Source organism: Ischnura elegans, chromosome 4 (genome assembly GCF_921293095.1).
Source record: "Ischnura elegans chromosome 4, ioIscEleg1.1, whole genome shotgun sequence".
Taxonomy (NCBI): Eukaryota; Metazoa; Arthropoda; class Insecta; order Odonata; family Coenagrionidae; genus Ischnura; species Ischnura elegans.
The window spans coordinates 62717536-62732716 of NC_060249.1; the positions used below are offsets into that span (position 1 = coordinate 62717536).

The window sequence follows — 15181 nt, forward strand, 5'->3', positions numbered from 1 at the left end:
ATATTTTCCTTGGCAATTGAGACTAACGCATCACCTTTTCCGACTCCTAAAGTGAATTTATTGAAGTAGTTTCCAAAGGCAAAATTACTTCGCTAAAAATGGGATTTTTTGGCATATTTTGTCATCATACTAAGTAAGTAATAATATCTTTTATAGTCTGGGCACAGCCGTAGCCAGGAGAGGGGGGCGGTCAGGATGGATGGTGCCCAACTTGAACTGCAAGCATTTTACTATTGTATTCATTGTACCCTCTGTAATATATACTTACTGTCAGACCTAACAACCTGCCTGCCCCCCCTGGCCAATAATCTTGGGTGCAACCCTGCGTGAGGTGAACATGGGAAAGGTCAGAAGAATAGAAAAAAAAACCAGGCTACTATACATCACTACTACCAAATATTTGAATACATTGTTGTTACATGTGAGTTTTAGAGTGCATGCTTTTACAAAGCATTGATTATTTATATCAGACATTTGATGGTCACTAATGAAAGGGCCACCTGCGAACATTGCTAAACAAAACAGATTATCCCTTTCTTATTTCCTCAAGTTTTTAATCATCTCACTCCAACATCAGGTGAAATTAAGTATTCTGTCATGTAGAGCCTTAATTGTTAGTGTAATCAGAGAAGTTATGCACCCACGATGTAGTTTCAACCAGAAATTAAATCCCCTTAAGAAAACAAGCATCTTAATAGCCACCACCATAACATATTCATCCGTCAATACACTTACTTGAAACTTTCATATCAGTACCAACTTTATCTCCGATGAATCATCAGGCTGGTACTGATATTTTCATTAACTAATGCTAGATAACCATTCAAAACCATAATACATCCTTTATCTAAGAACTTTGGTTACATTATCTTTTAGATAATCATAGGATTAAGCAATTCTTTGAGATTTTATCATTGATGGTGGAGAGAGAGAGAGAGAGTGCATGGCTGAATCGTGAAGTTATTTGCCAGTTAAAATACATTGCTGGGAGACGATGAAAATGGGACAGTCGTGGAAAACATCATTTTATTAATTTAATAATGAGATAGACGTTGCACAGTTAATTTTCAGAAAAAAAAACAAAAATTCACCTACTAATGAAAAACATCACCTTTTCTCATGATTACTAGTCTCTCATTATTGCTATGGCTCAAGTCTCCAGGCTTTTCCGGCTAATATGATGACAGAAATAACATTACGACCACCTCAAATAAGCAAAGGCCTTTTTTACTATGTTCCTCTATCACTAAATTTGGGCTTCTATGACTCCAGCAGTTTTTAGAATGAAGATGAGACTTTGTGATCATGAATTTGTCATCATTGTATCGTACGGGCCATCTCTCTCAATTTAGACATCAACATGATTAAGAGATAATTTTCAAAGCCACTGACATCATGAGTTACTTCTCAATAAGTTTTATCCCTTTAAAGGTAAACTCCCCCTTTTAGGGTACATAATTACACTTATGGCATATTAACAGTCACTGCTTTTTCACACAACAAAGCTCTGTGAAAAATATAAAATGAAACACTATTTTTTATTCATAAATATATTCTTAATTGATATGCATGGTGATGTAACTAAATATGCACATTTACACTTAATATCTACAACCTTTTCTCAGAGGAAAAACTTGCCAGTTCCAATGATAACTTAAGCTACATTGGTGGGAGTAATTATCAGCTACTTTTAGTGAGGACACCCACAACAGACTGGTTAAAGGGCAGGCTCTAGGTGAAAAGTAGCCCACGTGATGGTGTCATGTGAAAATCACTACTGGAATGGATGTGATAATGGACCTGTAGCAGTCGTCGAAGTAGGCTGCTATCAATGAAGATTCAATGGAATGGTTTGGACGATGTTTATTGATTCGTGTACAATTCCACACTGAACTGCCGGCCGAAAGGCCGCAGTATTTATTCAATTTTCCAACTTCCAGTATGCTCTATCTTACTTTTCTTGAACATTAAAGAAACTTCTAGAAGGGAATTCTAGAAGGCCAGAAAAATTAAATGATAAAACTTTCCAACACGGAGAATTGAACCCGGGCCGCCCGCTTGGGAGGCGACCGCGCTACCGCTGGGCTATCTGGACTGTTGGAAGGAAGCGATGACGGAGTGCGCTTTAACTTGCCTCCAGGCAAGCGGTGTGGCGGCGAGGCAGGAGGTGCGGCCGCCACACTACTCCCCCCCGGGGAAAGACAGCTGGCGTTGTAGCGTACAGGTGAACGAAGAGTCCGACCCGAGCGCGTCGTTGGAGGGGGGGGGCGGCAGAGGTGTCCGCGGGCGAAGGCGACGTCCCGGTCGATGGCGCGGAAGACGGTTTTCCGGAGGTCGGTTCAGAAGGTCTCGATGTCCTTTCTTGAAAATCGTCCGGCTGGAGAATGTGCGCAGGCTTAAGTCGGTCGATGGAGACGACTGTTGGTTTCCCGTTGATGTTGATGGTGAATGTTTTCTCGCTGCGGGTGATGACTGGATATGGCCCTAGATATGGTGGCTGGAGGGCCGTCCGAACTGCGTCTTGTTGCAGGAAGACGTGCGACGTCGTGGCTAGAGCTTTGTGAACAAAGATTTTCCGGCTGTTGGAATGATGAGTTGCAGGAGTGCGCTTTAACTTGCCTCCGGGCAAGCGGTGTGGCAGCGAGGCAGGAGGTGCGGCCGCCACAGACCTAAGGACTGGGTGCAATTAAGGGCAGTCCGCATAGCAAACCTTTACGAGGCCTCTTATCATTCAAAATTCAAGTAGAGACTTATCAGCACTTTCCAAGAGAGGAGAAAAAGAAGATGGAAAAAGCCAATAATTGATGTAGGGATATTGAATGTTAAGAAAATGAAATTGATATTTTAGGGGAGTTAATGCAGAGAATACTCTAATAGAAATGGAAAATGGGATAACAGGTTCTTGAGGCTTTGGTGAGGTGAAATTAAAACGAAGGGGGATACAGGAGTGATACAAAAAATATTGCAATCATGATCCCCCATTTTCACTATGTACATGGCAAAGATTAAAGTCAAACAAAGAGGATGCTTGGTTTTAAATATAACCCTGGCATGTTAAGCATAGTATAAGTAAGAAACGAGATTCTGGTGTTGGAAATAGAGGCATGTCCCACCAGTCTTACAGACGTTCAGCAGTGCTAGGACCATACGGAGGAGGAAATATGCTAGTATGAACAGCTAAGTTAAACACATAATTTAAAAAATCCTGGATGATACACATCTTTCATGAGGTGATAAGTATTCTTGGAAAGCTCTACAGCTCTTACTATAGAAGTCTCAGTTATTCTGAGAAATAAATGAGAATATACTTTTATCCAAGAGCTTGTCAACATGTCCAATCAATCATTCATCTTCTTCATTGCTTTATCATCGATGTGATGTGGATATCATCCAAAGCACATAACCAACTGGCAGTTATTCTGAGGGCTTTTTAGATGAAAACAATGGAGACTCGAATGTTTTTCTTAGATATCAGGGTTTTATAATTTTTTCCAAATTTTCCAACTGTCAAGACTTCAGTGTTGGATACAACAATGTTATGGACTAGGATGGCATGTCAGAAATAGGTGACTTATCAAGGTGGAGAGTCCAATGGAGGTCCCATGCTCTTTTACTCTAGTTCTTACGGTTTTGCCCAAATCTCTCACATATGCCTTTTCACGCGTTTGACACCTTATTTTATCAACTCCCTCAGTTTCTGGCTTATCCTTCTCCTTTACATTCAAATGATGTTTCTGTCTTGTCTCTGTGGTTTTAGTATTGTTCTAACATTATTTTTGTCTAAAATTGCGGCTATTTTTTCTGTGATCCCCTTGATGTTTGGCAGATATGCTCTCTTCCTGTTATCAACTTCTATTCTATCATCTAGTGGTAGACTTGAAGATTTGAGTTCAGAAGAAATTGTCTTCTGTAGGTCTTTTCTGTCATCCATTATTCATGAGTTTTACCTTTAAGTAATTTAATTCTTCATTGTATGGTCTGAGGGACCATAGGGACTTACTGATTGGGGGATCATGGTCACCTTTGGCCCTCTTATTTGTGATGAATGGAGGTGAGAATTGGCTTCGGCAGTTTACATCCCAGTTTCTCTAAGTCCCACCTTGTTTATTGGGTCGCTGTTCCAAGCGAATCTTGGCTAGCTTTCTTAAAGATAAAACAGATAAAAATGAAGAAAGTTGATTCCAGGATTTGAAAGCCATATTTTATAATTGGTGCAGAAGGCAAATAGGAATGGCTATTTAGTAGTTATTCGGTCCAACTCCTTCCAGATCCTTCATTACAATAATAAAAAAAATCAGCTTACCAATAGTCATTTCCCCCACAAATACATACCATGTTTGGGGCCCTCCTTAGCCCCTAGGAGTAGGAGTCCTCATCGATGGCTGACCACATAGCCAGACTAACCCTAATGCACTTATTCGTCTCCCACAACCAATACTGCCTTTTTTATTTAAGATAAGTAATAAACTTGAAAATATGTTTTTATATATAAAATGTGAACTTATATTTCCTACAATACATTCATTTCAATTCTCATTCACACACCACAAACTGGTTTCATTCTTGGAGAAACAGGATAGATTATAGAATTCAACTGTTCATTCATACATTCCATAAATACACATTTCAGTTCCACAAGCTAAGCACTATGATGCAAAAATGTACCTGCTACATTAACAATCTTCAAAAATTCTTCACTTGATGAGAGGAAGTATTTTATTTGGTCACAGTATTCCCTGGCTGACTTGAATTCTTTTTCCTGTGGAGGAAAGGCAAAAGGATTATGGAACTTTATTCTCTGTAATAAAATAAATACACAGTTGAAAAGTGTCTTCATAAATAAGCTTAGGCCTTAGACCAGAATTGAAATTTTACTCACAAGGAGACTTTTCGTAAGTGATGTCAAGAAAGAAGATGAAACTTTTTTATTTGAAATTAGACACTTAGATAGGAATACTGTTGAAGGGTTTTGTCCATATGGGTTTAAGAGAAAAAAGCATTTAAAAAATTAAAAATACGGTCTCATTGAATTTAATTTTAAAAAATATGGACAAAACCCTCCAACAGTATTCCTATCTAAGTGTCTCCTTTCAAATTAAAAAGGTATCACCTTTTTTGACATCACTTACACAAAGTCTCCTTGTCAGACACTTTGTTTCATTGCATTTTTTATGAATGAAACTAAAGAATGTTAGCAGTATAGTACTAAATATATTATGACAAATAAAATGTCATTCATAACTCACTGAAACATAAAATAATGAATTTAACTAAGATTACAATGGCAACAGGGTATGCATGAGATAGCTTGTGCTCAAACTGATAATCCTGTATAGCTTTTAATTATATTTTCTTAAGAAAAACATGTGCTGGAGATATAACACATTCTTGTGGAAGGTTACTTGGGATTTCCACCAGGTTCTCCAACTTCATCTCGGCCGACGCGTCGGCCGTCATTACGTTTCGATGAATGAGTTGTCCATCGTCATTGGGACATCTCCTGATGACAATGGAAAACTCGTTCCACCCGAGTAACCTTCCACAATTCTATACGCCGGGAAAGCCTGCGATATTTATTACACATTCTGACAAAGAACATCGATTTATAACTATTTATCACTATCAAACATGATATTAAGTCATGACATAACACAATATTCCTGTAAAAATTACTTAATGATATGGAAAAAAGGAAGAAATACAAAACACATAACTTTCAAACCTCCCAATCACTTAGGTATCCAAAAACATTCAGCCTCCATTTTAAATAAAATTTTCCTACATAAAACTGTCTAAGATAGGGAAAAAAATGACCTTAAAAAAATAAAATATAGAAATGAGACACATCTTGCCCATATTTGGCTTTTAAATTCTAAAAAAAACTGCAAAATCCTTCTTGTTTGTAAACATTTTTTTCACAATTACTACAGTATACCACTTATTGTGATATCAGACTGGTATCATGAGGTGATTTCAGGGAAAATCAACAAAGAAGACATGGGCGTACCTAGTGGGGGGCTTTAGGAGGCAGCTGCCCCCAACTAAAAAATTATTTTCTAAATTTAAATTTAGTTCAAAACGAAATTTTTGAACAAATTTTCTTTAAATACTAGAAACGTGATAGTAGTAGTAAACACGTGATTAAAATAAAAATATTTCTCTGAGTAAATAATTTAAAAAACCAATAAAGCACGGTAATAATTTTCTTGAAATTTTGGTTTCATAACCTTTTCTGTGTTACAACTTGAACGACCACGGCTTGCCCCCCCCCCCCCCAGTTTTGATCCTTGAAAGAGGAGATATGGGTATTAAACAACCCTGTATAAAATTAATAAGCATATACAGTGGCTTAACTATGGGGGGGAATAAGGGGGATAAGTCCGCCCAAAGCCTCAGAGAAATAAAAAAATCTTTAAAACTATTGTCTAGTTTTGACACATGAAAATTCCACAAAAATTGTTCGTCTTACCATGTGAGAGAAAATTTGAGGACTTCTTAGAATATCATACGCTTGTTCCTGACTCTGGATCGAACCCAAGAAATCAACTACTGATGGCAACTTCTCACAGATTGCCACAAACTTTCTGAAAAATCGAAGGAGAAATGATTTTCATTATTGCACACATAACACAAACAAACTGATGAGCTAAGTTAGCATGGATTTTAGGCTTGACAGCACTTCAGAGCAAACGTAAAAATAATAACCACAATAACCCAACTCTTGCTTTCCTTTGCAACTAAGGCCGTTTTCCAATCCACGTAGTATGCACTCATTCCCTCGTACCCTTGCACCCTGCTCTCTTACTAATGCTCTACTGGCGCCAGTAAGTGTGAACGGAAATAATGCGAACTATTGACAGTAACGAAATGTGAAGCGCAGGGTAGTGTTAGGACATCTGGTGGTGATTTAAGAATCAATTTCATCTTTATACTTATATTTTTGCAGGTGAAGAGCAAGAATTCACAATGCCGTTATAATACTACGTAAAAGAGCTCACATAATAAACACAAAATTACTTACTACTCCAGTTCAAGATTTCTGATTTCTCCATTGCCGCCATTTTCATGTCCACTTCCTACGAGGGCACGTCAATGAGGGAGCATCCGCGTTCCCTTGTTCACTTACCCTTCGTTCCCTTGCACCCACGCCGATTGGATTTACCCTTGCCGTCGTCACATCCATAAGTTGACTATCGAAAAGTGCACGTAGGGTGAATAATTGCAAATTGGAAAACAGCCTAAGGCATTGACACTTGAAGGAAACAGTTGAAAACTTAGGTCAGGTGTTGCCCACTCTTTCATACCAATGCACAGTGGTCCCAATTGTGAATCTAGCGGGACAAAATTATTTTTCCCAAAAAACTTTCAGAATTGCCAAATTATAGACAAAAACACAAAATAACACTATCATAGGTCTTTTCAAGGTGGTTTTTATGAAAAAAATTAAAATTTGATTTGCAAAATAATTTCGTGTTACTCAGCACTCAGAAAAACATGCAGAAAATCATTTTAAAAATCTATAGTAATGCGCTTTTCTTAATTAAATGAACTAATTACGTTTAAAATATACTCCTAAACACAGGGTTTACACATAAAATCGTTTTTTACAGAATGTGAACGGCGGAATATTAGTCACCTTCATCATTAATACTCTCCCAACTCCCTTCATCTCCGAAATTTACCGACTCCACATCCTCCATCTCTTTTACATTACTCATTTCATTAGGTACAGGTAATACCGTATAAGCTTGTGTAAGAGGCGCACCCCTATTTTGAGGATCGAAGCTATAAAGAAAAATAATTTTGCGACATTTTTTTTATCCTATCGTGCGGTGTTGCAGACGTATGCCTGGAATTTCGACAGTTATCGAAATGTCCTCTTTCAGTACTATTTGAAAGAGGAAATTTTGATAACTGCGGCGGCATAAGAGGGAGTAGAAAGAGTTCCGATCCTCTCTTTGCATACGCCATCGCTCTACGTTGCTTGTCCTACTCACGAACAATTTTGTTTAAAAGCTCTCGCAGGAGTATTGCAATAGAATTGCAGCCGTGGAAAATTTTAAGGCAAAACACGACAGGCAAATGGCATGAGCTTTCCCAAGAGATTGAACAACAATCGGGGCAATCTCAGCGCCGTAGGATAATAACCACGTCGTAGATTTAAGGCCCCTTGCACACGCACCGATTTTGGACGGCGGGTAAAATATCGGCCGTCCACATTCCAATAGTGAACAATGGGAGAGCATTGGAGCTTGCACACGTACCGACCACACGCCGGCACCGGCAAAATGCCGGTTAGCTGCCGGCTATTGTCACTGTGGATCGCCGACACATGAACGACGTCACATGCAAGATCGGACGTGTTCTTCCCTTGCTCCTTCGCTCGTAGCTTTAAATACGGAGGGGAGGGAGCCCTCTTCCCCTCGACCTCTCCTTCAGCGCTCTTCACTTATAAGCATTTCCGATTTCTTCTATCCACCATTAAGTCCAACAATGAGCACACTCATTCGAATTTTTTCAACCGCAGGTTGTGACACCAATATTACTATATGCAGTATAAATGCCGCGGGATGCCCACTCGTGGCAATAAATTTAGCGCGCGCTCCGGAGCGAATCACCCCACGCGATCTTTTCAATGTTCACCTCTGGGGTACCGACGTGACGGCACGATGCTTGCAAGAAATTCAAACAGGAGCATTTTAAAAATACGTCACTAAGGGAGAAACTCCCCTGCCTGCCGCTTGATTTTGACCCAGGGTTTCAGATGACTTACTCAGGCTGAAAACCAAGGCCACTCAGTTCCCCTTGAACTTGCAACCGGTGAAGGGGAGGGGGGGAAGATAAGAAGTTTGTGTAAGAGGCGCACCCCCATTTTCGGCTGCAATATCTGGGAAAAAAGGTGCGCCTCTTACACGCGCTTATACGGTATTGGTTCCCTGAGAAGCTGTCTGACATCCATCGAGAGGGAATAACAATGCCTTGGGTGTAATGAACTAATCCTGGAAACATAAGGATCAGATGTGACTAATAGTAGGTTAAAAACATCTCTCATTGTGTCCTTTCTCGAGTATTTTAGCGCGTGATTTTCTTTGAATTTATGAATATGCTTGCTTCTTGGCCCTTTTCGGAAAGCATTCCAATGGGAACTAATGTAATGCAATGAAATGGGGGCGATCAATCACTTTTGTCTCATGAATTAGATTTCATGTACCGTGAAAGGCATACCATGAGTATGACGCATGTATATTTTTTCTGTTTTTTGAGCATACTTCTTAAATTCACTTGTAGCTACTTATGGAGAAACCACAGGAAAGTTCGCTAAGAATTGCTCCAAACCATTGAAATAATCCCACCTCCATTCTAGTAATGCCTGATGAAATGTCACGATTCTTTTAACGTCAAAATTCTGATACTATATACAATTTCCTCCCGTTTATTTCGATGACCATGGGCATCAGTGGAGGGATCTGCGCCTCTATCTTTTGCACTTCTTTCACAGTTATCTCCAAAATTTCATCTTCCTGAAATAATTAAATGGATCTACAATACCTGATCGAAGATGGCCTGATATTCTGCCATAAGACGTTGTTTTCATCATTTGATTTTAGCTGAAGAGGCAACATAGAAATGGAAAACATATAGGAAACATAATGGACTTATACATCGTCCACTGGACCTGATTCCTTCCGAATCTTTGCTAATATTCCTTGTGCCCATTACTCCCATCTTAATCCCACTTAAATATCATCGTTAGTTTGAATTCATTACCAGACCGAAGGAAAGCGGAGACAACACTCTCTGAGCCAAAATAGTGTTAATCACTAGAGCCAGTAATTTGACCACGGCCGAAGTATCAGTAATGGTCAGTTCTTGTGATGGGGGATACAAAGACAACTTTGAGTTCAAATTTATCTTGTATGAGGGATAAATATCGCACCGTCTCTGGTTGGCCTCTCTTCTGATTTTTACGTACTTTTGCTTAGTAGGGTTTTTCCATGGAAAAGGACAAAGCTTCTAATGATGAATATGGTATTGGAATCAAAGGTGAAGACAATTGAGCCTTCTTATAGTTGGTAGCTCTCTTTGGTATGTTTTCAGTGATGTCTTTTATAATTGCAGCCGCATCTTTTTTTCCCAGAGCTTGGCAATGAAATCTGGCTTGCAAAACAAGGTTCTACTTTCGATATATCCTTCAAAAGAGACTGTACACATTTAACAAAATCTGTCGTATTTTCTGGAGCACTGTTTCCACTTTTTATCAAAATTACCTTTTAAATGGCATCACAATTTTCCCGATGTCCTTTGAGGTATCTTCATTACTACTTTCAAACCCTAATTTATGTTCTACGCATTTAATAAATCATCTATAGTCTTTTCTTCCTCAGCAGTTATAACAATTCCATGCGATTTACCGCCGGTACCTTGAATCACTCTGAATGTGACACTCCCTATCGATATAAAAATGTAAAAAATTGTAAGCCATGTAATAACTATATCATAAATATTAATAAAAATATATACATTACAAAACTACAACAGTTAAAATTAAAAATATTTCTTCTCTAGCGCAATTTATCCCGATATTCCAGGCGTCGTCCGAGGAAATGCCCCCAGTCCCGCGTCTCAATGGCTCTAGTTTGTTAACTTCATAGAACAAAAAGGGCATTATTGTCAAAAAGCGCAAGTAGGCGCAAAATGTGATAAAAATATCTATAACTATAAGGACGTTTCCACATGTCTTTGAAGGTTTCGCAATCCTACCTCGACATATATTTTTTATAAGTCTATTTAAACAATTGAAGTCGATAAAAAACGAGGTTTTAAAGACTGAGAGATTGCCATTTGAAATCTAGTATTTTAACTCAATTGTATTTGAAGAAAAATCACTCTAAATAATGCTATATACCGATAGCTATAAGATCCCGTTAGAAATTGTCGTTCCTTGCGTTATTGCTATCTAGCAGGTACGTGTTAATGCTAGCGAGTCAACCACCGTCTGGGTGTAGGCGGATGATAGGCAATCTCAACGAGTGATTTTGCAGCTGCATAACATTGTTATAACTTATGTAAACGTTGTAAAAGTTACCAATCATGATGAAGCATTTAATTGCGGATATCGCTACACCTACGGCGACTTTATTTTTAAAAGTTGCAAAATTGACTTTTGTCCTGCTAGATTAGCGATTGGGACCACTGTGCAATGGACCAAATTCCCAACTTTGCTAGGCAATGTGGTATGTATGTAGTGGTTTGTATTTCCATGTGATTATTTCATAAACAATTAGTAAAGTAAAAAAAATACTTAACAAATAACAGATAGTTAAAGAGTTAAAAATAGTTAATGAAAATTTATTTAATATATTAACTGTAGTATTTTCACTAACGTGTATCATAATACATTGCCTCTAACATGAGCCAAAACTAATTACTATTTGTAGTTATCTTATGTAAATTAAAAGATAAAAATAATCCCACAAGAACATAATAAATCACAGGCTAAACAACAGTAATTACTTTCATGGCAATTACACCAGTGACAAAAATTTCATTAAAATCTGAGTTGGTAGGTGTCATTTTAAAATTTTCTCAACTACCTGCCATGGAATGACCCATAGCACAATTACAAAACAGCCAAAAATGCAGACACACAATGCATGAAAAAAGGCTAGGCTCTTGAGAACTCTGCAACTGACATTGCAAGGCAACCCAAAACCCTGGTTCCAATCGATGGGAAGTATGGCAAATGCAAGCATTTAAATACAAATGTTTGATATTGTTTGTATTTTGTATCGGAAATTTCATTTCCGAAACCCTTTTGATTATACACACAAATGTTGCTGTTCCTGACATTTCCTGAAATTTTGGCAGTTACCTATTCAAAATATTTTACAGCTTCAAGTGGGAAAATTTTGTGAATCACCCCACCTGTCTCTCCTCACAAAATTGAACTTCCCTCTTCAATTCCTGTTAAGGCCTTTTCCATTTGATTCCATCTTAAATACCATTCTTTTCCTCTATCTTCTCTGCTCACCTAAAATTCTTCCCTATGGCATGGCTTTTAACATTGCCTCCCCACTTAAGAGCTCACACCACCCAAACCCTATCCCATCCATACGTCATCTGGAAGTTTCTTTCTATTTCGACTATGTCTACTCATTTGTCAATTGTCTTCCAATCCATCCACTTCGTCATTCTCCTCCACACACACATCGAGGCTGCCTTTTCAAGTCTCCCCAGCTTCTCTTTCATCAGCATCTAAGTTTCTGTACCATAAAAGGCTACACAGTAGATCTGATTCTTAAATAGCCCATCATTTGAACTCTTACATAAATATGTTTTCTTCACTTCTTTCCTATTAAATATGACTCCATTGCTTATGCACCTCTCTTCCTGGTATCTGATCTGCTTTGTCCATTTTCGACTAATGCAATACCCAAATTGTAAAACTGTTCCATCTGCTCTAATTGGAGCCTATCTACTTTTAAGTTCAACCTCACATTCCTTGTTCCATGGGCGTACCCACCAAGGGGCAGGAGGGGGCAGCTGCCCCCTACCCCTAGAAGCAAAAATCGCAAATGTCTTTCTGGAAAATAATATTTTTTCAAGCAAATAATTTTAGAAACTAATAACGAGCTGTTACAGTTTCCTTAAAATGTTGATTTCATTCACCTTTTCCATGCTTAAATCTTACCTAAAACTTGAACAATCATGGCTTGCCCCTGCCTAGTTTTGATCCTGGGTACGCCCTTGCCTTGTCCGTTTACACCTACTATACATTTGAAAACAACATAACTTTGATCTTCTAGTAATTTATCCTCATACTATAATCTTTGCACTGTTGGTAAGGAGGGGGGCTTCAAATTTGATTCTTAAATTGACTTACGTAGTCCCATTGACTCAGCAAACTAAGTGAAACAATTTCATTGACCAGTGGTTAGCTGTGATAGGTAAGAATTTTTCTATCTTCCAATTTAGAAAAAAAGTAAAGTGAAAATACATTTTTAGCTCAAAAAATTTTAAATTCACACTGCAAGGTAGATAATTTGAATATGAATGAAATATTTTGTATTGAAAATACAACTTTCTAGATTAATTTTTATCATGAATTCGTAATAACACTATAAAGTATGTTGCCCATCTCTGCTGGTTGCACGCAATCCATTGATAAATGATTTCAAAATTGATCAGGAAATCCATACGTGGCCACTAATTTACGAAGTTAAGACAAGTTTCCAAATGGCTTCAACCTCAACTGGTCTGCACTTTGTGTTGCAAAACATTTAACCTGTGCGTGGAAAGACTAAGAAACAATAATAAATTCTCTACACAAGAACATTTGCTATAATTTATGCTGGAATATTCAGCAGGCATATGAGAAACAGGTGGATAGAGAGCTTGGCTGCTGATTGAAGGGTCCCATGTTCAAATGCCAGGTGAAGCTTTAGGACACCCTCCGATAAAATTCACCCTCCTCAAACTACGAGGAGTTCCAGGATAAGAACTGGCCACCACCTTTGAATGAGTGATATTCACACGCCTGTGGATACGTCTTGGATCAGCTCTACTCTTCCCAATCCAAACCAAATTATGGGTTGAATCAATGAATGACAAAATGAGTACACCAAAAAGAGCAATCAGAGATACAAATTGAAAAACCTGATTAGGAATCAGGAATGCCTCTTAATGGGGCAATAACTAAGCAACAAGAAATTTATTCAATATAAAATCATGTTTCTCAATTACAAATTTATAACATCAATGAAAAACTGTTCTTTACCACAATAATTCTACTAGAGAGCTCTATTTTAAAAAATTAACGATGATATTACTAATGTGAAGGAAATCAATAGATTTGCACATAATAACTGCCCACCGAGGTCAGTGATTTTTTAATGACTAATATGTTTGTTGCCAAGTCTTAGGGTCATATTGATTTGAAGGGTTTCTATACCCGTCAAAAGTTTAAAATCAGAAATAAAAATAAGAACCTCGTTCAACTGCATCGCAGATGCAATATTGCTCAACTAATTTATATTTTCATTATATTCGCTCTGATACTTACGCCTGCTGCTCATATTTAACAGGAATCGCGTTCGGAACGACGGGACACATGAGCCTCTTACGAAGATCTATTTTATGGGCGATGATGAACTGAAATGTTGACGAGATGGCCTCCAAATCTGATATAAAAGCGGCTGAAAAATAAATGTTGACATTAATGGTGAATAGTCTTCCAGTGAGTAGTACAGTTGTACCTATACAAATAGGAGTGAGAATCACAAGATTAGAATAACTTGAAAGAAAAATATTATTTCCATCCATACTAAATTGCCGTTTGACATGGGCAATTTACAATGTAAACTTCTATATGTAATTTCGTATGAGCATCGCGTTGTGCAATTACGTCGTACCGTGGTACCTCTAATAGGCTGAATACAGTGTTTTTCCAAATGAAAAGTGGGTTTCGAAACTCGAGCATGACCTTCTTATCATTGGCTTCACTGTCATCACTTCCTGATGTATTATTTTATGCTAGAACTCATGTATTCGGTGGTCGATTATTAATAAATAATGAGTGAAATACATGAAGGAATGCTTGAATAGCATTTACGAACCCATTTGATCACACGATCTATTAATTTCGGCAGCATTTTCTAGACAAAGCATTTCATCCATCAGCTCCAGTTCGGTCTCCATCAATTCCACATTAGCAGGGATTAATTTCATCTTTTCGCTAAAATTAACACTTTCCCTAGAAATAGATGACTTTTCACAGGACATTGTTATTCTTTCTGACAATTCCAACTTTTCCGCCATTTTCACGCTCTTCATTGCTATTTTGTTGCTATCTCCGCCGTCCTCCGGCAGAAGCGAGAAACTCCAGAATTAAAAGATTAAAAGTAATCAGTGAAGCGCCAACTGAAGGCTTTTTCAAATTATTAGACGGCAAAGAGGAATTCAAGGCAGTTTATTCCAATTGCTCATTCAAGGATCCTAGTATTTCGATTTCTTAAAATTTATATTAATCAGTTGCTGGTAAGATATTTGTGACTCGCGAAAATTAATGCTATCTCATGCATTTGCTCGAAAATATGCTCTATGATAAATCATAAATATTCCATTCTATTTTCATTCGTTTTCCTCAACTTTTTGAAGGCGTTAATTTTTTTCTGATTATGTT

The 15181-nt window shown here is 37.9% G+C and overlaps 2 protein-coding genes across 2 annotated transcripts in view; one reads left to right on the top strand and one right to left on the bottom strand.

Annotated features, from left to right (window-relative positions):
• Window positions 1-4479: 4479 nt before the first annotated feature.
• On the bottom strand, window positions 4480-14846 carry LOC124157583. Its single transcript, XM_046532429.1, has 4 exons — window positions 14616-14846; window positions 14063-14195; window positions 6470-6584; window positions 4480-4759 (listed from the first exon to the last, which is right to left on the bottom strand). Exons 1-4 carry the CDS (start codon window positions 14830-14832, stop codon window positions 4640-4642), a joined length of 585 nt encoding a protein of 194 aa, XP_046388385.1. The 5' UTR covers window positions 14833-14846; the 3' UTR covers window positions 4480-4639.
• A 46-nt stretch (window positions 14847-14892) lies between these two features.
• The window catches only part of LOC124157582 (solute carrier family 28 member 3-like), a 64102-nt gene continuing 63813 nt past the window's right edge, over window positions 14893-15181 (top strand). Inside the window, exon 1 of the mRNA XM_046532426.1 lies at window positions 14893-15036. The gene's annotated coding sequence lies outside the window, so the exon portion shown is untranslated. The remainder of the gene's footprint in view (window positions 15037-15181) is intronic.